The following is a 27,042-nucleotide window of genomic DNA, read 5'->3' as shown; positions in this document are numbered from 1 at the left end:
GTTTAATAGTCAAGAAACCACTCTGATGTGAGTACGTTCTGCGGTGGTGTGCTGGTAGGGTCAGATTGGCCCGTAGGGCAATCTGGAGGTGCCCAAAGTCCTGGTCCAACAGGTCAGTGTTTGCCTGTTATTTTGGCTATCTGGTGGCCAGTTTTATGGTCAGGCGGGCTGGTTTTTACTGTCGATTTCCCTGCTATTTCAACACACTTGTAGCACACACACACATGTATGCAATCTGTCATACCCAGGCTCACTGGAATTATGCAATTGTGCACCCGTAGCGATTTTCAAATAACTATGTATTTGTCACATAATCCATCATCTATTGCACAATCTGCAGATTTTAATGAAATAAAAATTGCTTGAAGCACAAAATGTCCAAAAGTTACTAAAAACACATCGGCACATGTTGCCACGTTGTGGAAGGCCCTTTGCAAAAATGGACTGGTCAGATTTCTGTTGCATATTGCTGTATTTGGATATTAATCTGGTACTAATGAGGTGCAATCAATGCTCAGACAGTGTTAGCAAGTGTAAAAATGTCAAAATAATGAAATAGTACTATTACAAAATATGACACATTACACTGCATAACTTTTTTTTTCTGGCCATAAAATTTTACTGAAGTCTGCTGCATAATTTGACCCTTCCCTGTCGCATAATTCCAGTGGCCCTGGCCATAACCTGCAAAACACTTATGAAGAGTGTCTTTACAAGCGCAGCCCTGTCCCAATTTTCAAATGAAGGCCACTTTTTTTAGCTACCTGATTCGCTACTTTGGCCACTTTTATTTTGGTACCTGTGCTTTGTGTCTGTCCCAGTCTGACCCTGCCTCTAGTACTTATGACTACCTTGCCGGACATGCAATGAGGCTGCTGTCATGAAGGTCCCTCACAAAGAGACAGCAACAGAATTTTGTGCATACGAAAACTATGGGAAGTGTGATTGTGAGTACAAAGTGGAGGCAGTGTCAGAGATGTTACTGCAAAGGGATTCCCCCCTATTTTGGCTGAACAAGAAAAATACAGACACCTTCAACACTACACATTCCCTGGTCCTCCCATTGAACTTCTGCAGCCCCAGCAAATCACATTCATTTTCTATCTGCAGATGCCCAGGCCGAGCCCCACTGTTCATCAGCAAAAAAGCAGATGGGCCCAAACAACCTCACTCTTTCCTAGCACATACCATAGTGGCATTAAACACTTCCCCCTTCTTTCATGAATGCTTAACTTCGTGATACACAGACCTGACTGCCCCACTCCATTTGCAGGAGACTTCTGAGCAACATGAAGTGATTGCCCCAGTATGTGAGAAAAAATACCATATACATGAGAAGATAAATCTGTTCTGAGACTCCCAGCTCCAGTTAAAGCTCAGACACATTTTCTGAGGGGTCTCACTCTACCCCTGTAGCCTCTCTGCTTTGAGCCATATATAGTATGTTTTGTTTAGTATCCAACAATTCTTTTCAACCTCTTCATAGCACTTTGACCCAATATCAGCGTACCGTCAGGTGAGTTAGATGTATTCCTCTGGCCATAAATCCAGTTAGGAGAGCTACCTGCTTCTCGAAATACATTTTGCTGTATTTTATCTAGGAGGGAGGATGCAGCATTAGGGCCAGTGATGCTGACTTTGGCACTGGGGGACAATGTCCAAGTCTTGGTAAGGGCTCAACATCCTGTGATTCTGAGCATATTACATAATTTTTATGTGCCTAAAATATTAATGTGATTTTGTGTAATGTAACTGGTGCTCATGTGTTGTTCTCCATTTAGTTTGGGTCAAGTTCCCGCTATATAAAACTGCTAATAAAAAAAAGCATCCTATTCCTGCCTATGAATTGGTTCCAGTCATCTTCTCATAGCTCAATAGAACAGAAGATTACAGGGGTTAATATTATATCAACAGAGTAGTAGTCATGTTATAAACCTTCAAAGGATGAAAAGTAGATCCTGCAGAAATTCAAACCACGACCTCCAGGTTGCGTTTGGCCTTTGGCAGCAGATGTCTTGACTCCCAGAGCTACCATACATTAGACTGTGTTTTATAAAACTACACCCCAACTTTGTATAAAAAAATAGCTTATTTTAATATCAACATTTCACTTCAAAACCCTGTGATTGTACAAGTTTATGAGGGCCAATGACATGAAGACCACAGGCAATTTTTATCGGGTCCCCGAGGTTGACCCTGTCCCCCTCAGAAATTTAGTTTATCCTACTTCCCTATGAGGGTAGGTACTAGTGATTTTCTATATCTACATACCTGATCATATTGGTTGCCTGGAGCCCTGGTGATCTTCACTCCTTTGGGGGCTCTCTTCATTGTGATGGCTTGGCAATCTACCTTCTCAGCATTTGGGACTATTATATGGGAGGCACTAATGCATGGGTAGCCTTCAAGTGCACCAGGGGTGGTCAACTCAAAGTAATATCCCAATTTTGATGGGAGAGGGTACGAGCCATCTTCGTTAACTGCCTCTGTAACTCTTAGCTAATTCACCTGACTGCCCAGCAGCTCGGTCAGGAGATCTGGTGGAGTGGTTTCCCCCAGGCAGAGATCTTTGTGGTTGTTCAGCTACACTGTTCCTATCGCCATGGCAAGACAGAAACCAGGCAGTCTTGTTTGGTGTTTGAGTCAAAGAAACAAGCTAAGTGTTCCACTCTGGATGACTCTCAAAGCTCTGACAAGGATGACACAGCTGAGATTGAATCTCTCTTGGCGGACATTAAATCACTTCTGCGGGACATGACGTGCAGCCTCACAGCCATAGACCTCAAGATAGATAGATCAGCTTGATAAACAGCACACCCATATCACGTCTGCTGATCAACGGATTTCTGGCATTGAGGATAAGTCTGCGTAAAAATTTTTCCGTATACGTCTCAAAAATGAAGATTGAAAAGTCAGCGCAATACGGTACAATGTGCGCCTACTGGGAATCTCAGAATCCACTGCCATGGGCCGCACTGAGGACTATATTGAAAACCTGTTGATTTCACTCTTCAGCACCAACAACTTATCGTGCAGTTCCTACCAATCCGTAGGACCTGCGCATTGTTCAGACAAAATAAAATAAGGTCTTGGTGTCAAAATTGATTCCAGACAACCCAGCAGAATATCAACGCCATTCATTTGTTGTTGGTGAACAAGACAGAAGCAGAATTATCAAGGTCCAAACTGAACTTCAGGTTACCTGACATTTAGGGAAATGGATAGGAGTTGAGGGGACATTTTAGAAAGGTTTTTACATACATTTGATAACATTACGGAGTTGGTTAGACAAATTAATTTTTACAGGAATTGTGTTACTGTCCTCGAGCCTTGAAAAAGTCCAGGGGGACAAAACACGTGTTGTCTGGATTGTTTTGGATGTTTACACCTGTGACTTTATTTGAGAAGTAAAGGAAGATTTGCAAAAACAACAGTGAACTGGATTTAGTTCTTTACAAAGCTATTGATTGACTCAAGATGAGTTGGACTTCCAATATCACAGACCAGTGTGTGCTTGTTTGCGTGTTCTTTTTGATATGATGTAAACATACCCTGTGGGTCTGTTTGATAGGCACCTATGGTGACTGGGTGCAAAGCATGATAGCACCACCTTGAAATCTTTGTCTTCCGTATACTTGATTTACTTACATTGATACCTATTATTAATAATAGATGTGCAGTCATTCAGGCCAAGTCACCAAAGTTTTCTAACCCCGCAGAATATGTAAGCCTATAGACCAAATAGCTCACATTGCCACCATAAGCCCCCCTAACCTACCAGGCAGCAAATGGTCTCTGGCAACCATGGAACATGAAAACCCTGATTCCTCAGGAATTGTGGAAATAGTACAAACCTTTCTCTCAGTCACTTGTGCTCACTTATTCTCAAAGAAATATACAAAGAATATACAGTGGGACGTTTTCAATAGTTTTTGATTGAACCAATGTAATCTTGCATAAAATACACGTGCTGCAAGTTTCAAGTTTCAAGTTTAAGTTTATTTGATTTAGTTCTCGACTGAGAACAACAAATATTTAATACATAATGCATAAAATTTGGCAATAAGATGATAAAAGTTTTCCTTCTAATACAAAGTTAAAAAAGATTTTAAAAATTGAAATAAATTGTAACATACAAAGTCGTTTGGCGGAGCCTTACAAAGTGAGATCAAGTTCTGAACTGAATTAATTTTACATTTTGTGCAGATTGGTTGCTTAAACCTTTTTCTTGCTTCAACGACTGTCACATTTGGGCAAGCAACCAACATGTGTTCCAAGTCTTGCGCCCCACCATTACATAGGTTACAGGAACTACTCGTCTTTTCTTTTGGTAGCCACTTGTAGGTAAAAGATTTTAGAGGAAGTATCCTAAATTGGACTAATGTAATCGAACCAAAAAGAAACAAAATGGGGAGTAGAGAGGTACCACTCAGCATGAGTGGTGGAGGTGGATACATCCTCCCGGGCTTAAGTTTGTAAACAAAGTGATCCACCCACAGGTGTATATATACGTCAGGTCCTCCCAAATAAGGTATGTCGCCCCACAATGGTGAAAGATACACATTAGTTGTTTAAATACCCCTCACACAACAAATGGGCCCTTGGTATCATGCTTCATCATAGGAGTCTTCCCGCCCCTCTACAGGACGGGGCGTGCTGCGACCTACGTTTGCGCGGGAGCACTGTTATTGTGAGACAACTATGTGTCATGTAGAGGCGTGAGAGGAAGAATCGAGAGTGAGTGTGGGGCTAAATTAAAAGATACTTGGCTCGACGGTCTAAAAAATGTAATATACCTTTGAGCTGGTACCAATAAAAAAGTGGGGAAGGAGGTGTGTATGCCTCAATTAACTATACCTCCCATATCTGCCGACATGTTTCGAAGCTCCCCAAGCTTCTTCTTCAGGACCTTAAGGATCCCTTCCTATACTCACAGTGATGTGTTGGATAATCACAAATGTATGGTGTAAGAAAGTTTATATAAGCTGGGGAATTAACTGCATGTAGTTATAAAGCCTCAATCGGTCTGTAGTCATTTCAACCTGTAAAAAACATTATGGAAAAAGGAGAACATATTTTACAAGCTATACGCTGTATCCATTGTGAGCATTAGTGACCTGTAAAAAATAGTGATACAGGATATCATTACCATTAGTTTTAGTGCAATGAAGTGTCCTGGTGTGAAAGAAAAGGACGATAACAAAACAAAACATACACAAAACATAAAGCACACACTCTATTAAAAATGGACTTCTATAGAGGAGCCCATGTCATTACTAAGCACATATTATAGCGCTAAGATGGTATTGGACAAGGCGAAAAACCTACTTGAAATTTTATAGGATTTTTCACCATGAGCCTCAGGATGGGTGGAAGGAGTGCCTGATAGGCTATCTAAGAGAGGAAATGTTTTTTACCTGGGAGGTAGTTACCAGAGAGGTAGTTCATGGAAATATTCTTGTCAGCATGTGGTTCCTGATGGCTATGCCGTACTTACAACTCCTGGGACAGTGCCCTGCCTTGTACAACCTCCCCGATCGGCTCCGCTGGGTAAATGAGTCGTCTTCAGGGTCGGGTTTATATGTGGTGGCTAATTGGATTTGCCGCCTCAATCAGAACCGGCAGCACCTGTGTTTAAGCGTGCATGGTTCGCGCTGATTCTGGCTCAATTGAACCGGAAATGGAAATGAGGAAGTGATCGTTTACACGGGCAAAAATATAAAAACACTTGGAAGGATAATAATCAAAAGTATGCCCGTATTGAGTGAGCGTTCAAAAGAAAGAAAGAAAGAAAGGTAGCTTGCTTGGAAATTGTGATATTCACACGGAACAGAGATGACAGCGTCTGCACGTGGGTGCGTGAGTCGCTGATACTGCCTAGAGTGAACCGGAAGTGCTCAATATGAACGGCCATGTTCGGGGTGATAATGCCCTTACTAAAGATAAACAAATATCGAGAAGTATGCCATGCCACTTTTACCGCGCACCGTGGTTATGAGTGCGGGTCTAAAAAGATTGTAAAGAAATAATACAAATAAAAATAAAAAAATTGTGAAAAAATAAAATTATTAATAAAAGTTTTGATTTACCCTGGATTGCGGCGCGAGAGGGGATTCCGAGTTTTTGCCCTAGCTGGTGTTCAACAGGAATACCAGCGGTGTAAACTAATGAAGCCCACACATATGGTGGTTTTTATGAAAGGAACGCTGAACGTATAGCCAGGACATGCGGGCCTGCTGGTTACAACCACCCTCAAGTATTGCCTGGTATACTAACTGTAATCCATAACATGGGCAGGAATCCTGACTTGAGGAAAGGATGGTCTATTTTGTACATGTACCCCTAAAGTTCTGCCGTTAGAAGGTAAACCACAGGTATCTCAAAAAACAACATTAGCAGAGAATGTAGTGATAACGGTATCAATGGGACATATCAATGGCTGTATCTCTAAGTCACATTTCAGATTCATGGAAGGAGCTGGTTCCACGGTATCTCATCGTTCAGTCCGAGGATGTGAGATCCAAGACGGAAAACCCACCAATGTTCCTTCTCAAAAAGGCCATTTTCCCCTTCAAGTTGTTCAATCACAGTCCATTGTAAATTCTCCACCCTGTGGGTGGTATACAGATAGTGTGTTGACATCTTTGTTGTACTCCTCCCACATCGGATATTACACCTGTGTTCACCTATGCATACTTTGATGGGTCTAGTAGTCATGCCTATATATTCCAGGCCACATGGACATGTGATCATATACACTACATTCCAACTGTTGCAGTTTGTGAAACTTCTCTGGTCCCACTCACTGCCATTCCTGAACTTAATGTGCCTACTTCTGCTTGTAAGATGGCACGTACTACAGTTACCACACGGGTGGTGTCCCTGTACTGGTGGTAGCGTACCCCTTAGTTTGGATGTAGGTGTTCTCTTGGGTCTGGTATGAACGAGCATATCCTTGTGATTCCTTCCCCTTTTGTGTGCAAACATTGGTTTCGCAATGCTTAAATGGCAGCAATTAAGAAGTCTCCAGTGTTTGTTCACAATCTTTGTGATTTGGTTGGAATGTGTGTTGTATGTTGTCACACATATGGGTCTTCCCTCAACCTGTGTGACAATTTTGTCTTCTAACAGGGCTTCCCTGTTATTGCTCTTTGCCCTTTTCATGGCTTTGTCAATTATCTTGTCTGTATAGTTCCGTTTCATGAGTTTAGTACGTAGGTCAAGTGCCTGACTTTTAAATTCTCGTAGTTCTGTACAGTTTCTTCGGAGACGCAGGAACTGTCCGTACGGTAGATTCTCCCTCAAATGGCGTGGGTGGATGCTGTTAAACAGAAGCAGACAATTTTTGGCCGTGGCCTTGAAGTGTGTGGTGGTTTTTAGTGTCCCTTCTGCTGGATAGATATTAAGATCCAGGAACACCAGGTTCTCCCGTGAGGTTGTATGCGTGAACTTAAGGAACTCATTCTGCTGGTTGAGCCATGTCATGAAGGATACTGTTGAATCAATGTCTCCTTCCCATATGACCAGGACATCATCAATGTACCTTTTCCAGATCTTGATATGTGGTAGAAAAGGGTTGATGTTATTTAGAATTTTTGTCTCTTCCAAATGGTGCACATAGAGACTAGCCAGGCTAGGAGCAAATGTCCTTCCCATGCTGGTCCCGTGCTTTTGTTCGTAGAAGCTATCAGCATACATAAAAAAAAAATCTTGTAAGTGCCAGTGACACGCACTCCATAACAACATTGCGAGGTGTTTGAAACTCCCAATGCATGGAGAACAGCACTTCCTTGATAATGGCCAAGGTTTCATCGTGTGGGAGACTTGTATAGAGACTCTCCTCATCGAGTCCTATGAGGAGATTCTTTTTGGGATCGAATTCACTATCCTTGAGTAATTGCAGAACTGCCTTGGTATCCTTCAGGTAAGTATTTGTGGCTTGGACCAAGGGGCGGAGGAATGCATCAGCGAATTTTGATAGTGGTTCCAGAATGGAGTTTATTCCAGAAACTATCGGACGTCCTGGGGGTTGCCCAAGATCCTTGTGAATCTTGGGTATGGTGTAAAAATAGGGGACTCTGGGAGACTTATTGATTAGAAAATCAGCCTCTTTTTCAGAGACCCAATTGTGGGCCATTGCCTCTTCCACCATTGAGGTAATCCTCACCCTGATTGATTCTGTTGGGTCACCATGAATGATGTTATAGTTCCTACGGTCTTCTAGGAGTTTTCTACATTCTGTATCATAGTTAATTGCTGTTTGCAATACTATTGCTCCACCTTTATCCGCTGGTTTTATTACGATGTTCTGATCCATGGAAAGTTGGCGTGTAGCCTCTCTTTCTTCCCTTGATGTATTCTGGAAGGTCACGTTGTCTTGTACTGAGATACCCTGTATTTCCTCCATTACAGCTTTTTCAAAAGCTAAAAGTTCCACAGGAAGTGTGGAATCAGGGGGAATAAAGGTCGATTTATTACGTAGGCCTGTATCCTTGTCCTCACCTTGTGTTATTTGTTTGTCCTTGAAAAACACCTTCAATTTCAATTTGCGAATAAATTCCGTCATTTCTGCACATATTTTGAATTTGTCAATTCAGTTCGTAGGGACGAAACCCAGTCCTCTCACAAGGACCTGACTTTGAGTGGATGTCAGTGGGTAGTCAGTTAGGTTTACCACCAAATTTACTTCCGGCTGGTTTATGGTTGGGCGGTCGTTGGTCATACTCCTTGTTGAGACCCGAGGTGTCTCGTCTTCTGGTGTGGACCAATGGACATTGTAGCCCCCTCTGTTCCTGCCTCTTCGGGGTCCCTGGCGTGCCCTTAAAAAAGTCAGTGGAGCATGGTAATTATAGTCATATTCCTGCGGAGTTGGTATCCATTGTGGGTACGGTCTCCCCATAGGTGGTGGACCATATGGGTAGGGGGGTAAGATGGTGGTCCTTGGTAGTTGTTCCACCCCCTTCCTCTTGGATAGAAGGGACGTTGGTTCTGACTGCCTCTTCCTTTGTTGTAACGCCGACTACTGCCTCTACTGGAGTTGGAATTGCCTGAGCCTGTATCTGAGGTATCCCCATCAGAGTTGTAATCCTGATTCTTTGTTACATAATCATCCCGTGTGTAAGGATATATACGTTCATGACTGAAGCGTGCCGTGTCCTTCTTTAATTTGTTATACTTGCTCTGTTTGAGAGTCATTTTGAAATCCGTGATCTCTTGATTGAGTTCCTCCAGCCGTTTTTTGAGGACATTGGGAGATATGGAAGATTTTAGTTGTATTTCCAGGTTTTGGATATCTATCTTCAGCTCTTGCTTGAGTCTAGTGGCCGTCTTTATGATCAGGACCAGCCAGTCCCTAGTGCAGTGCCACGATAACAGTGACCAATCACGTTTGAAAACCTTATCCTGTTGGAAGATATAAGGTTCATTCCGGACTATCAGGCCCTGTGGGGCCGCATTAGCCCGTAGGTATTCAGTCATAAGTAGTCCGTGTAGAGCAGTTTTTATGTGCGTCCTCCTAAGGTTAGCCAATTCATCCCAGTCTACATGGTTGGGACCCGGGTCAGTGCTACTTAGCCCCTCAAAGGGGTTGATAGCAGCTAGGATCCTCTCAACTTCCTCCTCTACAAAGGTAAGGCCAATGTTGTCTGCCATTGTAAAGCATTTCTTTTTGTGTATTGATGCAACTCTACCTGGTGTTGTTAAAAAGTGTGTGTGCTTAGGGTTGGTTGTGTGTGTTTTAAGAGAAACAAAAAATACTAATAATAGATGTATATAAATGGTAAAGGGTAATTTTAGCCCTAAACCGGGTACGGTACTCTGAATAAAGTACTAGAAGCAGAATTTCTGAATGGAGAGAAACTCCCACAGCTGTACGCTGTCTATAATTCAAAAAGGAACAAAATGGGGAGTAGAGAGGTACCACTCAGCATGTGTGGTGGAGGTGGATACATCCTCCCGGGCTTAAGTTTGTAAATATAGTGATCCACCCACAGGTGTATATATACGTCAGGTCCTCCCAAATAAGGTATATAGCCCCACAATGGTGGAAGATAAACATTAGTTGTTTAAATACCCCTCACACACCAAAAGGGCCCTTGGTGTCATGCTTCATCAAAGGGGTCTTCCCGCCCCTCTACGGGACGGGGCGTGCTGCGACCTACGTTTGCGCGGGAGCACTGTTATTGTGAGACAACTATGTGTTGTGCAGGGGTGTGAGAGGAAGGGTCGAGAATGAGTTTGGGGGGTTAAATTAAAAGATACCTGGCTCGACGGTCTAAAAAATTTAATATACCTTTGAGCTGATACCAATAAAAAGTATGTGCTTGTTTGCTTGTTCTTTTTGATATGATGTAAACATACCCTGTGGGTCTGTTTGATAGGCACCTATGGTGACTGGGTGCAAAGCATGATAGCACCACCTTGAAATCTTTGTCTTCCATATACTTGATTTACTTACATTGATACCTATTATTAATATTAGATGTGCAGTCATTCAGGCCAAGTCACCAAAGTTTTCTAACCCCGCAGAATATGTAACCCTATAGACCAAATAGCTCACATTGCCACCATAAGCCCCCCTAACCTACCAGGGAGCAAATGGTCTCTGGCAACCATGGAACATGAAAACCCTGATTCTTCTGGAATTGTGGAAATAGTACAAACCTTTCTCTCAGTCACTTGTGCTCACTTATTCTCAAATAAATATACAGAGAATATACAGTGGGACGTTTTCAATAGTTTTTGATTGAACCAATGTAATCTTGCATAAAATACATGTGCTGCAAGTTTCAAGTTTGATTTAGTTCTCGACTGAGAACAACAAATATTTAATACATAATGCATAAACTGTCACATTTGGGCAAGCAAACAACATGTGTTCCAAGTCTTGCGCCCCACCATTACATAGGTTACAGGAACTACTCATTTTTCTTTTGGGAGCCACTTGTAGGTAAAAGATTTTAGAGGAAGTATCCTAAATCGGACTAATGTAATCGATCGCCTGACACCATGCTTTAAATTAAAATAGATATACTGCTGTTTTTTCCTATAAACCATTGTTTCAGCCTATTTATTATATCATGCAAGTATGGAACAATTCTGAATGTCAAGATCAAAGCTTAATCTTCTAGTTAAATGTTTTAAAAAGAGTTTCAACTGGGCAGGAGTCCAAGATTGTAACAAAAATAATATTAACATTAGATATTTTAAAAGCAATTGAGACATTCCTACAAAATACGTATTTCGATGAACCTTGTTCAAATGTCTCTGTTTTTAATAGGGATCGTAGCGTTCCTTGTTCCCTGTGGAGGAGGTTATATGCCCATCTGATAACGTTACTGATTCCTCTGGCATAAGAGCTGACTAGTGAAAGCTCGAGGCATTCAATCCCTAACACACCATACATACACTCACCCAACCATACAGTTGATCACAGATGCACTCTTAAAACCATGCACCCATAGAGTCACACACACCCTACCCACACAAACACTCAGGCACCCATACAGATACTCAGACAACCAATCAATAACCCATATAGACACTCATATAGCTATTCACAAAACCATGCAGCCACTTATACACCTACACACAGACATTCACACAGTTTAGTCACTAGTCCGCAGTAAGATACATTTAATGACTCACTTATAGAGTCAGTTACGCACCTAGAAAATCATCCATTCACACACTTGTACACCCACTCATTCTTCCACCGGCCTTTCACTATAAATATATAAAATATATTTAAACTTTACAGAAACACACAGTCACTGGAAGACGTCATCAGTGATGTCATCAGTGATATAATTTGAGATGTCATCAGTGATGTCATGAGTGATGTCACTCACCATGTCATGAGTGATGTAATATGTGACATCATCAGCAGTGCATTGCGGGGGAGCGAGTTATAGTTAGCTGAACTAACTATAACAGGGGAATTTCTAGGGTTTTGTACGAGGGAAATGTCCAGCTAACTATAACACCCCTGAAACCTATGGTTTTTTCAGTGAATTTCTAAGGTTTTTTAAATGCCAATTCCTAACTATAACGCCCCTGAAACCTTTGGTCTTTTCAGTGAATTTCAAAGGTTTTTTAAATGCCAATTTCTAACTATAACGTGCATGAAACCTATGGTTATTTCAGTGAATTTCAAAGGTTTTTTAAATGCTAATTCCTATCTATAACTTATCTCCGAAGATATCATGTTTAATGATTTTCATTGGATTTGTATATTTTTCAAATTCAGTGTGTCAATTTCATTATTTACTTTTTTTTTAAATACTTTCTTATCACCATTTGTTAAACTTATTTTTTCAATTAATTCTTTTATAAATTAAAAAATATTATTTGAACTTAATGGGTTTTTCAAACATATTTTTTTAACTATATGTTCAAAACGTTATTTTATATATATATTTTCAATGCTTTTGGATCCGCGCACCCTAAGCGCACCGTTCTCGATCCCTACGCGATAGCATCCGCGCATGGTAAGCGTTGGGTACGTGTTTAGTGCGCGATTGCAATGCGACCGGTACGCGACTCCCAGCCTATACGCGACACGTTCGATGTACGTAACACGGCGTTTACACGCTTCCGCGATGCGTCATCTGCATCTATGACACGGTAGGTGCGCGGATCCCGCGAAATATTTAACATTTAAAAAAACATATATATATGTATTTCGTGTGAATATTAATTGAAGACAAACTCTAAACTAGTCTTAAAACTAATATATTTCCACATCTAATCCTATACATTTTTTTAATTCAATTTCGCGGATGCGTGCTGGGTGCGTGCTGCGTAAGCGAAGGGTGTGCGGATCCCATGTGACCTGCAAAAAAAGAGATTTTATTGGTTCATTATACTTCCTCTTCTAACTATTGAAAGACCCCACCCATTTCAATCATTCTTCTTTGACCTTCTTTAGAGCACCATCTCTTTGGAGAGAAGAAGATTTTTTAGACTAAGTTTACACTTAGCTCTAATTTATTTCAACCAAAAATGGCTTCAGGGCAGCAGGCATCACCTGCATCACCTCATACTTCTGAGGATGAACGTTTTTCTTCAGTGGTGTGGAAATGTTTTACTTTTCCCGAGGGGCAGAATAAGACCAATGCCACCTTGGTCATGTGCAAGATTTGCAAAAGAGTCCTGTCGCGAGGGGATCCTAACAAGAAATACTCGTGCGGCACGGCAAGTATGATGAAGCACATGAGGACCCTTCATCAAAACAATCTTGCACAAGAAGAGTGCCGACGGATTAGAAACACTCCTGTTCTGTATCTGTAAAAAAGAATCACAAATAAATGTATATTAATAACTTTCAAATTTATACTATTCCATTACTGTACAAACACATTTTATATAAAAACTGACTAAGAAACTATAGCCCTGAACCACAAGTGTGACGATGATTAAAACACTACATGCATAGTGCATACTACTTTGAAGCAGTTCATGCCCTAAAGCCTACCTCACTAAAAGACTACATGATAACTGACTAGGGGGCATATGTATCAACCAAATTTTTAATCGCAAACGCTGTGATTCGCAAAAAACAGAGTTTGCGATTAAAAATTCGCAAAACGGGATGTATGAGGCAAATTCACATCGCAAATTTAAGGAATCACTAATTTAGCGATTTCTAAATAATGCGGAAGCATTTAAGAAATCGCAAATTGCGATTTCTTAAATGACATGTAACACGCACCAAAGCATTGCGAATTATCCTTAAGAAATCGCAAATTACCACCAACTTCTAGTTGGTGGTAATTTGCGATTTCTGTTAAAAATGCACTTTTTGGAATTTTACAAAGTGCCACGTGGTGCACATACATGCCCTTAGGGCATGTATGTGCGCCATATGCACACACATGCTCATTTCAGGGGTGCATCAGGGTGTCATCATGACACCCTTGCACCTTTGAAATTATTCTCAAATTGCGATTAGCAAATTGTGAATCGCAATTTGAGAATTACTTCCCATTCATTCCTTTTTTTTATTTTTTATTATTTTTATTATTTCCATGACAGTTCCTGTAAGATATTCAACACATACATATCTTAGCAATGAAAAGTGAAATTAGATTCAAACAAACAAAAGCAATTTGTAGAAAGAAGAAAAGAAAAATACATAAATCAATTATGAAAAATATAATAATACTTCGATATTCTTCATCCTGCTTCAAGGAAATTTGTAAGCGCTCCCCAAATTAACAATCCAATACGTTTCTTCCGAACCCCCTTCAGCGCGTACAAATTCGATTCGATTTCATAGATACGATACAACTTAGCTCTCCAAAATTCAAAAGTCGGAGCCTCAGGTGATAGCCATTCTGTAGCAATACAAAGCCGCGCGACAGTCATTGCAAGGAATAGGAAATACCTATGTTCTTTTAATACAGAATGACTATTTGTTTTTTGGCCTATTCCAAATAACATAAGTGTAGAGGAGATCTTAAAAGGGCATAGGAATACCAGTGACATAAACGCTTCAATACTATTCAAAAAATGCGACAATTTTATACAATTGAAAAAAATATGCACCATATCAGATTCCGGATCCCCACATCGAAAACATTTCCCGTCATATTTATCTCCCCAGGTTGCCATACGTTTAGGAGTATAATATAGCCTGAAGACCGTCTTGTAGACTTGAGCTTTTAAATTAGCAGCCAAACAAATCTCTTTTGCAAGAGATAGAGATTCCGAAATATCAATTTGGGGGTCTCCCAGTTGATTTATCCAGTACTGATTATATTTTTGGATATCATCATGTCTAAATTCCATCAAGATCGAATAGAGTGGGCCAATCCTTTTTTGAAGGCGGATCCCCTCTATTAAATTATTAGGGAGAGCCTCAATCTGATTTTTCAAACAAAAATCTCGAACTTGAAGATATTTAAAAAACGACGACTGTGGCAGTTGATATTTGTCTACCAATTCTGCATATGTCACCAGCATTGCTTTATTGTCATATAAATCACCAATTTTGGAAACCCCTTTTCTAAACCATAACTTTGCATTGTTATCCCAAAAAATAGAAGGAAGTACTTTATCAGCCTCAAAAGGGGTATAATATGAAATTTTACCCAATTTAATCAGTTTCTTAATGTTTCTCCATACTTTAAATGCTGAGGCCAATACCTTAAATCTGGTATGCTTGTAGTAATTACCCTCACGTTCCTTTAGTAAACAGCCTTTTGCCTGTTCTCCCAATAATAGAAAAAAAATAGAAGGGGCATCCGCTTCATTTTTCGGAGGCTCACCTGTCAGTATATAACTCATTTTTTGTAAAAAACATACATAATAATAACTTAAAAAATCAGGCCGGCCACGACCTCCTCTTTCTTCAGGTAACGTCAACCATTTCATAGCTCTTCGAACTTTACCCGGAGCCCAGAAAAATTTCCCACAAATATCTTGTAATTGCTGTATATATTTGGATGAGAATTCCAATGGAATACTTCGAAATAGATGTAAAATCTTAGCAAGAACAATCATCTTAATGATATTCCCTCTTCCTATTATTGATAATTGGAGTCTGCTCCATCTATCTAGTGAATGCTTAATTTGATATATAATCTCCTTCCAGTTACTGTCAACAATCTCTTGCATTTGAGTTTTGATTTTAATACCTAAATAAGTTACCTCCTCTATTACCCGAAAATCATTAAATTGTATGCTCTTTGTGCACAAGACTTGGGTTTTTGCAGAATTTAATTTATACCCAGACATATCTCCAAAGTCTCTAGCTAGTAATTCAATCTCCCCTATTGCCTCCCTAGGATCAATTGTCACTATGGCTATGTCATCCGCATATGCAAATACTGAATATGAGATACCTGTAACAAGAAAAGGTTTAATATGAGGAGAATTCTGTAAACTAATAATAAAAGGATGAATATATAATGCAAAAAGTAAAGGGGAGCAAGGACACCCTTGTCGTGTGCCTCTGGTTATTTTAATCTTTTCAGATTTTAGACCCATAGCAACAATTCTAGCATTTGGTGCTTTGTATAAAACCTGAATTGCCATTAAAAAAGCTTTCCCGAATCCCATCCTTCTCATCACCTCCCATAAATAAACCCACTCTACACAGTCGAAAGCTTTTTCTGCATCAAGCAGTATCAATGCTAAGTCCCTCTTTTCCGCTTCTGCAATATCAAATAAAGTAATAACTCTATTAATATGAGTGACCGTACCTCTTTTTGGTATAAAACCATGCTGACTTATTGTTACTAATGACGATATAACCTTAGATAAGCGATTCGCAATCATTTTAGAGTATATCTTACTATCACAATTAAGCAAGGATATTGGCCGGTAAGAACCGGATAACTCCGGAGGCTTCCCTTTTTTACTAAATACAACGATAGAGGCATCATTCCATGTATTTGGAGCGGTTCCAATTTGTGCCATCCTAAACGTTTCTAACATCACATTCTTCAATGGCTCAAAGAAACATTTGTAAACTTCCCCAGGAATAAAGTCAGGACCTGCAGCTTTACCATTCGATATACTTCTGACAGCGCTCTCTAATTCTTCCATAGTAAAAGGACTATCCAGAGCGTCTGCCTCAATATCAGTTAATTGGTTTAGTATGCCGACTTCCGGTATCTGAACTGAAGTAGAATTTAACTGCTGAGTGTAAAGTTCCGAGTAAAATTGATGAAATATTTCTAATATTGCCGTCGGCGTTTCCCGAACCACCCCAGATTGATCCTGTAATTTCGGGATCAACCGAGAAGTCACCTTCATTTTCAGTCTTAACGCCAGAGACCGGCCAATAGATTCTCCATATTCGTAAATATGTCTTCTATTTACTAGATATTTCCGAGCAATCTCTTCAGCCCACACCCCTGTTATAGTCGCCTTACAATGTGCAATTTTTGCTTCCATTACGGATATCTGCATTAAATTATCCTTTTTCGTTATTGCTTTAGCAAGTTCTACTTCCGCAACCCTTAATTGATCATAAAGCTCCCCCATTTGAGACCGTAATTTATTTTGATGATATAATCCAAATTTTATAGCTTCTCCTCGGAAGCAGGCCTTAAATGTGTCCCATACTATTGCAATAGTGGCAGTACCTAAATTAATATTAAAAAAACTCTGTCATCCACTCCGTCATGTAGATTCTATATTGTTCATCAAGACAGAGCTTCCTGTCAAATGAAAAACTTCTTAGACTACTTATCTCCTTTAAAAATGAACATTCGATTAGGATAGGAGAATGATCCGATGTAACTCTGGGGAAAGTCTGTATCCTTGTTTGGCTGTGAATGGTTAAAGACGTATAAAAATAGTCTAACCGGACAAGTTTCTTGTGTGGTGCAGAATAATAAGTATATCCTGGAAGAGTAGGGTAGTTTTTACTCCAAATATCAACCAGACCATGATCAGTAACTAAATTGTATAGGGTCTTAAAAACTCGTGGTTTGCGTCCCTTATAATGTTCTAAACCTGCCATTAGCTCCATGGTGTTCAAATTAATATTAAAGTCTCCACATAAAATTAACGGAACTCTCCAATTAGCAAGCTCTTTATTTAATGATTCCAGGACTTCGGCCTCATCTATGTTGGATCCATATATTGAGCATATTGTAAAAACCCCGCCTCGTACTATGATCTCTGATATAGCCCATCTACCCCATTTATCAGCTAATTTACGGCCCGCTATACAATATCCAGGTCTAGAAAGAATCATAACACCTCTTGTATTGTTAGTTTGTTGAGAAGCAACAATCAGCATGTAGCCCAGGTCTGCTACAAGTGTCCTTTTGTCCCAAGACAGATGAGTTTCCTGTAAACATAAAATGTCTGGTTGGATATAACGAATTTCCGCATCTATTCTCCGCCTTTTATTACTACAGTTAAGCCCAGATACGTTAAATGAATAAATTTTAATGCTGCGTGACATAGAAAATTATTCTCAAAATCCTCAGATCAATATTAACACTGCCTATTCGGTAATTAAACCAAATTAAATTCCTAATGTGAGTAAACCAAACAGAAATATCTTTTTCATTACTATCACTTAGAACCACCATGGAATTCTTTCCTTTACTCCCACACCCGCCCCTAACCCTCCAGCTTACCCAGCATCTCTTACCCCTCCCCGTCCCCTTGTCCCCTCCCCCACCCCCCGCAAACCCCATCACCCCTCCCTTGACCAAGGATTTAGGACTCAGGTCCTATGGATGGAGATGAGCATCGACCCCCCTCTGTCAACCCCCACAGCTCTATCTTAAAATAAAAAAAAAGGGAACCCTCCCTGCCGTGCAAAACCTGAAATTGTCTTAATCATTAACCTGTACTCCTAAACAAAGGATGAGAAAAAAAGATTAATGATACTATGATGCAAAAAAGCAGATAATACACATCAATAATCCTATCCCTAAGCTCAGCAGTTGCTGACTAATGTACAGATGTTTTATATGGAACTTTAAGAATCCTTCAAGAGTTGTAAATATTCCTTAGCTGACATGACATTAGTAAAAAATCTCGATTTTTCTTTATATATCACTTTAAGTTTTGCGGGATTCATAATATGTGCCTGGGCGCCCTTTTTTTGAAATTGATCCACCAACTGTCGCAACTGCCATCGAATATCCATTGTATATTTAGAATAATCAGGTGTAGTAAAAAAAGTAAATCCTTCAGCCATGGATCGACTATTTGGTCGTGTTTGCAAATAAATATCTTCTCTGGCTCGAAAGCTATTGAAGGCTACAAGAATTGGTCTAGGTCTAATTAAATTCTGGGCAGAGCGAGGTTGAGTATTAAACGGGAATCAATTTCAATTTCCCGTTCCCAATCCCATTTACTCAAACTTGGAAACGCTTTCTGAAAAAGGTCCACTACAAATTTCCGTGGGTCTTGCCCTTCATTGCCTTCAGGAATTTGCATTATTCTTAAGTTGTTACGTCGAGAGCGATTTTCCATATCGGCCAGTCTCCAAAGCACATCCTCTTTATTACCACTTAAAGTCTCAGTGGCCATTTTTTGTTTAATCAATTCATCCTCAATATTGGAAATTCTGGTTTCAGCTTCCGTAAATCGTTCTCCAAAGTCCGACTGTGCTTTCACTAACCTTCTGATCGATCCTTGTAATTTTCGACAGGAATTTTGAATTTTTTGACTTTCTAATGCATTCTTATCCATGTGACTCAAGATAGTCTGATATATGGTAACAAGAGTAATATCCCCCACTTGATCATCTTGAGCACCGATAACTCCCTCTACCATAGATGTATCACCTCGACCTCTCACAGTGGCCGGGGTATCCTCCTCGCCAAGCTCGGCGCTGACATTCACTTCATCTTCGTCTGAATCGCACTCGCCCTCAATGGACATTTGTTTTGAATATTGTGCAGCCAGCTCTTCACATGACGAGGCAGAGTTCTCTGACACCGAGTAAAAATCCCCAGACTCGCACTCCGAAAATATAGCCATAGCAGATTTTTCTGGGATCAGCTTTTCACTCAATATTTCTGCCTCAGAACATGTAAACCAACTGCCTTCCTTTTCTTTTAATTCAATATATGTTTGAGTTTTTAGCATATTGTCATCTCTTGCCCCCTTCTCATTCAGTAAGTTCACTGCAGCCAAAGTATCAGCCCGCGGAGTTATTAAAACGCTATCTGATTGAAGCTCATTGGGCGTCATACCTTTACGTTTTTGCTCTGCAGTAGAGAACAGAGTCGCTATAGTCTGTTTAGCTTTCCCGGAGGAGGCCCCGACTTTAGGATTTGCAATATTATCCTTCTCACCTTCATTAGTAGAGACTGAATCTGAGTTGATGATGTGCCCCGTCTTTACTTCTTGGCCACGAATTTTCGGTATGTGCTTCGGGGCCATCGCTGCTCTCTTCAACCGGTCAGAGTCAGTACTGGCAGGGTGCTCACTGCGCAGCCGAGTCACAGCATCTGTGAAAGTTACCTCCCACCAGGCTCTCCGTAGTTTCAACAGTGCAGCCACTACCTCCAACATCAGCGTCGGCGTCAATATCAGCGTTTCAGATGTGGCTGGATTTCCTTGTAGCAACTTCGTATAATTTCTACGATGAATGAATAAGGGAGCTAATCTTCTCCAATGTCGATTCCAAAACGACACGCGTCCGTGCTCAAAATCAGGTAGCACACAGCAGCATATCCTAGAGCTGTGGGTCAGAGGAGGATCAGCTCATACAGCCGACACGACCGTTCGTGCAGGCGCCATCTTGCCTCTCTCGATGTCCCTTCCCATTCATTCCTATGGGTCTCCTGGCCCATAGAAATGAATGGGAAGGTATTCCTTAATTGCGATTTCGCAATTTGCTAATCGCAATTAAGGAATTTTAAGAAATCGCTAAAGTTTTGCGATTTTTTAAATACATCCCGTTTTGCAATTCTCAAATAGCGATTCTTTAAAAATCGCTATTTGAGAATCGCAAATGGAGATGTTGATACATATGCCCCTAAATGATTACAGTACTATAAGGAGACACACTGGGTGAGTGACAGGGTGTTTGCTAGAAGTGTATGAATACTGACTAGGGAATTGAAGGTGTAAAAGACAACTGTGTAGGTGATTAGAGGACTGCATCCATACTGCATAGGCATTTAAAGCAGTCCATGTGCTAAGGCCCGGCTCACTGCATGACTACTTGGGTACTGACTGAATGATTAGAGTACAGCAAGGAGAGTGCCTAGGTGAATTTATAAGAGGTAGGCTTTTCGCACAGGGAATGGATTAGTACTTGGTACTGAATGGGTCACTAGAGGAGGGCAAATGGAGTGACAGGATGTTTGCTGGACTGTATGGATACAGACTAGGGAATTGAAAGTGTGAAAGACAAGTGTCTAGGTGGTTAGAAGACTGCATACATAGTGGATAGGGGTTTGAAGCAGACCATATGATAAGGCCTGGATCAATGCATGAATACTTAGGCACTGACTGAATGATTAGAGTACTCCAAAGATAGTATCTTGGTGAATTTATAAGTGTTTGGGTTTTGGCACAGTGAATGGATTAGTACATGATGCTGAATAGGTCACTAGAGGTCTGCAAAGGGAGTTACAGGGTGTTTCCTGGAAGTGTATGGATACTGACTAGCGAATTGAAAATGTGAAAGACAAGTGTATAGTATGTTAAAAGACTGCATGCATACTACATACACATTTCAAACAATCTATGTGGTAATGTATGGTTCACAACATGAGTACTTGGAAACTGACTAAATCATCAGACTACTGCTAGCTTAGTGCCTGGGTAAAACTTTAAAATGTTCAGTTCTGGCACAGTGAAGAGAATAGTACATGGTACTGCACTTTAGTGTCAAACCCTGACTCATTTTATCAATGCATAAGCAAAGAATAGCTTCTAAACCTACTAAAACTTGACAACATGACCGATTTTAAAACAGTTATCTGTCATCAAATACACTATGTTACCAAATGCTTCTCTCAAAATCCTTACCCAAACGTACACAGACTCACAGTGTGATTTTAGACAAGCAACACTATCCCTAGCAGTTTACCAAAACTCATTCACTAGTCTAGAAGAGGTAATGGTACTGCAAACAATCTACATATTTAAGTACAGCACATTAGTGTCAAAGCATAACTCTTTTAATCAACGCATAAGCAAAGACTGGCTTCTAATGCTACTAAAACTTGACAACATGACAGGTTTTAAAAGAGTTATCTGCTAAAAAATACACAATGTTACCAAATGCTTCTCTCACAGTGGTTCCCAAATGCACACAGACTCACAGTGTGATTCTAGACAACAACCACTATACCTAGCACTTTACCAAAAATCATTCACTACTGTGGAACTGATAAGGGAACTGCACACAATCTACATATTTCAGGACTGCACCTTTCTGTCAAAGCCTAACTCATTTAATAAAAGCATAATCAAAAACTGGCTTCTAATTCTACTAAAACTTGACAACATGACAGGTTTTAAAAAAGTTATCTGTCAGAAAATACACAATGTTACCAAATGTTTCTCTCACAGTGGTTCCCAAATACACACTAACTCACAGTGTGATTCTAGACAAGCACCACTATCCCTAGGAGTTTACCAAAACTCATGCACTACAGTGGAAGTGGTAAGAGAACTGCACACAATCTACATATTTTAGGACTGCACTTTTGTGTCAAAGCCTGACTCATTTAATCAAAGCATAAGCAAAAACTGCCTTCTAATGCTACTAAAACTTGACAACAAGACAGGTTTTAAAACAGTTATCTGTCAGCAAATACACGTTATTACCACATACTTCTCTCACAGTGGTTCCCAAATGCACACAGACTCACAGTGTGATTCTAGACAAGCAACACTATCCCTAGGAGTTTACCAAAAATCATTCACTACTGTGGAAGTGGTAAGGGAACTCCACACAATCTACATATTTCAGGACTGCACTTTTGTGTCAAAGCCTAACTTATTTAATCAACGCATAAGCAATGACTGGCTTCTAATGCTACTAAAACTTGACAACATGACAGGTTTTAAAACAGTTATCTGTCAGCAAATACACGATGTTACCAAATGCTTCTCTGACAGTGGTTCCCGAATGCACACATACTCACTGATGATTCTAGACAAACAACACTATCCCTTGCACTATACCAAAACACATTTCTGCATCTAGAAGAAGTACTACATTTTAGTATAGATACATATTATAACTCATTTGAAAAATTCATAAAAAATGACTGGTTTCTAATTCTACCAAAATATAAAAACAGCACAGTTATCTGTCTATAAACACATCAAAAACACAAATGCTTATCACAGAATGGTTTCTACATGCACACACACTGTAAATAAAATTGTAGAGAAAAAAAGTACTCCCTCCACTTTAGCAGGAGAAATACATTAGTCTGATTAAAATGAAAATAGTCTACATACATCCCCTCACAATTAAATAACTCACCTTTCAAGTTGTTTTGTAGATTAAAAAGTATATCAGTCACTCACCATACATTCTTTTACAGAATCTCTGCACTGTCCACCTCTCAGCAAAAACAAAGAATGGAACAGTTTCCCTTTCATTTTCCACACATATACATGTAAACATCAAATCACAATCCTTCACACATAAACTCAAAAGCAAACACACATTTCTATTGGTTAAACATTTCAACCCTTTCCAAATGAAATAAATGTCAACCCTTCCCCCAATCTGCCTTCTACTGTTACCATGGAAACAGCTCATGGAACACTGCACTGAGCACACAGGTCACAAGTTCAGCACACAATGTTGCTAAACAATACAGGAAGTGTGCTTGACTTTTCAACATATCAGCTTATCATATATAATGTTCCTTACAATCTGTTTTAGTCAATCAATAAGAATCATACCTTTAAAAAACAGAAATATACACCCTACCTTTCAGTGTAGAAAGTAGTCATACAACCAATGATTTCTTGTCTTTTTTAAAAAAAAAATTCCATGGATCCACGCACCCAACGTGAGAGAATCCGTGCACCCAACGCGATAGGATGCGCCTTCTATGACCCCCCTAAGCACCTCTAGAGGGTCAGAGTATTTCCACTCCCTTTATATGTTTTACACACTTATTCCTCTTGCTTCTTCAGCCTCGCTTCTACCGAGGCAGAAAATGGCCGCCAACAGTTCCTGGTTTCGAATGTAGACAGACACTCGACAGCCAATTAGCATTCAGCGTGCGTTCGGAAGGGTGCGCTCAGTTCGGGGAGGGTGCGCTTACGGTGCGGGTAGGGTCCGCGGATCCTCCCCAGCCATAGATATTTATGTACTTTTAATTCAAATTTTCTCAGGAACTACTGAACGGATTCACACCATTTATGCAAAAGGCATGATTCTGTACTGAGGACTACCTCTTTGCCAAATTTGGTGTCATTCCGTTCAGCGGTTCGGGCTGTAGCTGCGACAACAGATCCGATGGGAAATTGCATGGGGAAAATGCGTTTGAGGACCCCCCTTTTTCCTTGGCCCCCGCTTGACGAATCCCCACAAAACTTTCAGGGTAGGAGCAGGGCGGAGCTGGCCAAAAGTTTGGAAAATTTTGCAAGGATTCATCCACCGGCGCCAGACTTATTGGGAATAGAATGTTGCGGATTTCCTATGGAAAATAGGTCCTAACTATAACTACCTACTGGCGACCGCCAGTAGGTAATATGTGTATATAGATACATATATATACATGAACTGAGGACTACCTCTTTGCCAAATTTGGTGTCATTCCGTTCAGCGGTTCGGGCTGTAGCTGCGACAACAGATACTATGGGAAATTGCATGGGGAAAACGCGTTTTGGGACCCCCCTGTTTTCTCGGCCCCCGCTTGACGAATCACCACAAAACATTCAAGGTAGGAGCAGAGCGGAGCTGGCCAAAAGTTTGGAAAATTTCACGAGGATTCGTCAACCGGCGCCTGACTTATTGGGAATAGAATGTTGCGGATTTCCTATGGAAAATAGATCCTAACTTATAACTACCTACTGGCGACCGCCATAGGTAATATGTGTATATAGATACATATATATACATAAGTCTACAGAGTGAATGATATATATATGTATCTATATACATATATATGTGTATATATTATCTACTGGCGGTCGCCAGTAGATAGTTATAGTTAGGACCGAGTTCCCATAGGAAATCTGAAAATTCTATTTTGAATAACTTTGGCGCCGGTTGACTAATCTGCGTGAAATTTTCTAAACTACTGGGGCGCTCTGCTCAGCTCCAACTCTGAAAGTCTCGGGTGATTCGTCAAGCGGGGGCTGAGAAAAAAGGGGGGTCCCAAAACACGTTTTCCCCATGTATTTTCCCATAGGACCTTTAGTCGAAGGTACAGCCCGAACGGCTGAACAGAATTACTTGAAATTTGGCAAAGAGGTAGTCCTCAGGTCAGGGATGTGCCTTTTGCATATATGGTGTCAATCTGTTCAGTAGTTCCTGAGAAAATTGCAGTTAAAAGTACATAAATATCTATATGCGCGCACCGTGCGCGCTCGGTGCGCGCAACGTGCCGTGCGCAAGCGTAATTATGATTGGTGGTTAGATGTCAGTCAACATTCGAATCGGTCGAAATCAGGAAGTGTCGGAAGCCATTTTTTGTGTGGCAGTGAAAAACAAAGGTGGAGAACGTGAAAAGGGGGCAGGGTAGAGAGTTCCTGACCCCTTAGCCTTTGTCAGGGGGTCCCTGAAGGACCCCGAAGGGTGAAAAAAGCATTTTTTTTTTTTTAATCGTGGGGTGCGCACATTTTAAATGAGCCCTTCCATATTACAGGATAAAGTCAATCTATAACTATGTACATAGGTAGTTTATTGTCAAATAAATATATAAAAATATAATAATACATACATAAATTAGCATTTAAAAAACCTTACAAATTCACTAAAAAAACCATAGGTTTCACACACGTTATAGTTAGAATTTAGCATTTGAAAAACCTTGCAAATTCACTTAAAAAACCATAGGTTAGTTCAGCTAAATATAACTCGCGCAACCGCAATCCACTGCTGATGATGTCACATATTACATCACTGTATTCACTAAGATACTGTTAATAAGTCAGTTATACAATTAGTTTTACAAAAAAAAACATCCATTTAGACACTTATTTACCCATTTATTCTTCCATTAACCTTTAGATATACATATATAAAAAATATTTATTTTTCAGAAAGACACATATTCACTGGATTATGTCATCAGTGATGTCATTTGAGATGTCATCAGTGATGTCATGAGTGATGTTACTGACCAGCAGAATATTTTACATGCATAATGGGAAAGGGGATATCTATATCCCTCCGGACTGCAGGTACCACAAAGAAATGCGCAGACTCATACAAGCAGCTGATTGACGACGCACTATTAATAAAGTGTTAATACCACAGGTCTGGCGTATGCGTCTTTTCTCCTTCGCCCAAGCCTCTGATGAAGATGATTTGAAACGTGTTAGGCAGTGGTGACTGGGACTGCTTAAGGATTTGGCAAGCAGGCAGCTTCTAGATCGAAGATTGGGCTGCAGCTTGAGGCCCGTGACCATGCTCGAGTTTCTCCTGCCTGTTGGTACAAGTGTGAGCCTGATATATATATATGTATATATATTATCTACTGTGCGAAGGATTGTGATTTGATGTTTACATGTAGATGTGTGGAAAATGAAAGGGAAACTATTCCATTCTTTGCTTTTGCTGAGAGGTGCACAGTGCAGAGATTCTGTAAAAGAAAATATGGTGAGTGATTGATATACTCCTTAATCTACAAAAGAACTTGAATGATGAGTTATTTAATTGTGAGGGGATGTATGTAGACTATTTTGATTTTAATCAGACTAATGTATTTTTCCTGCTAAAGTGTAGGGAGTACTTTTTTTCTCTATAATGTGTGTGCATGTAGAAACCATACTGTGATAGGCATTTGTGTTTTTCATGTGTTTGTAGACAAATAACTGTGCAGTTTTTATATTTTGGAAGAATTAGAAACCAGTCATTGTTTATGAATTTGTGAAATGAGTTATGTTATGTTTCTATACTAAAATGTAGTACTACTTCTAGATGAAGAAATGTGTTTGGTATAGTGCAAGGGATAGTGTTGTTTGTCTAGAATCACACAGTGAGTCTGTGTGCATTTAAGAACCACTGTGAGAGAAGCATTTGGTAATATTGTGCATTTGCTGACAGATAACTGTTTTAAGACCAGTCAGGTTGTCAAGTTTTAGTACATTAGAAGACAGTTATAGCTTATGCTTTCATTAAATGAGTGAGGCATTGACAGTAAATTGCAGTCGTGAAATATGTAGATTGTGTGCAGTTCCCTTACCACTTGCACTGTAGTGAATGAGTTTTGGTAAGCTCATAGGGATAGTGGTGCTTGTCTAGAATCACACTGTGAGTTAGTGTGTATTTGGGATCAGTGTGAGAGAATCATTTGGTAGCATCATGTATTTGCTGACAGATAACTGTTTTAAAATCTGTTATGTTGTGAAGTTTTAGTAGCATTAGAATCCGGTCTTTTGTTATATGTTGATTAAATGAGTCATGGT

General features: G+C 40.1%; 1 protein-coding gene across 1 annotated transcript in view; it reads right to left on the bottom strand.

Annotated features, from left to right (window-relative positions):
• The window catches only part of ZPLD1 (zona pellucida like domain containing 1), a 2,463,358-nt gene extending 2,458,482 nt beyond the window's left edge, over positions 1-4,876 (bottom strand). The window contains exon 1 of the mRNA XM_085623784.1: positions 4,858-4,876. Coding sequence (XP_085479910.1) covers positions 4,858-4,876 — 19 coding nt within the window. The remainder of the gene's footprint in view (positions 1-4,857) is intronic.
• Positions 4,877-27,042: the final 22,166 nt, after the last annotated feature.

This window comes from Triturus cristatus, chromosome 8, assembly GCF_964204655.1.
Source record: "Triturus cristatus chromosome 8, aTriCri1.1, whole genome shotgun sequence".
Lineage (NCBI taxonomy): Eukaryota > Metazoa > Chordata > Amphibia > Caudata > Salamandridae > Triturus > Triturus cristatus.
This window is presented reverse-complemented; position numbering and strand designations above follow the sequence as displayed.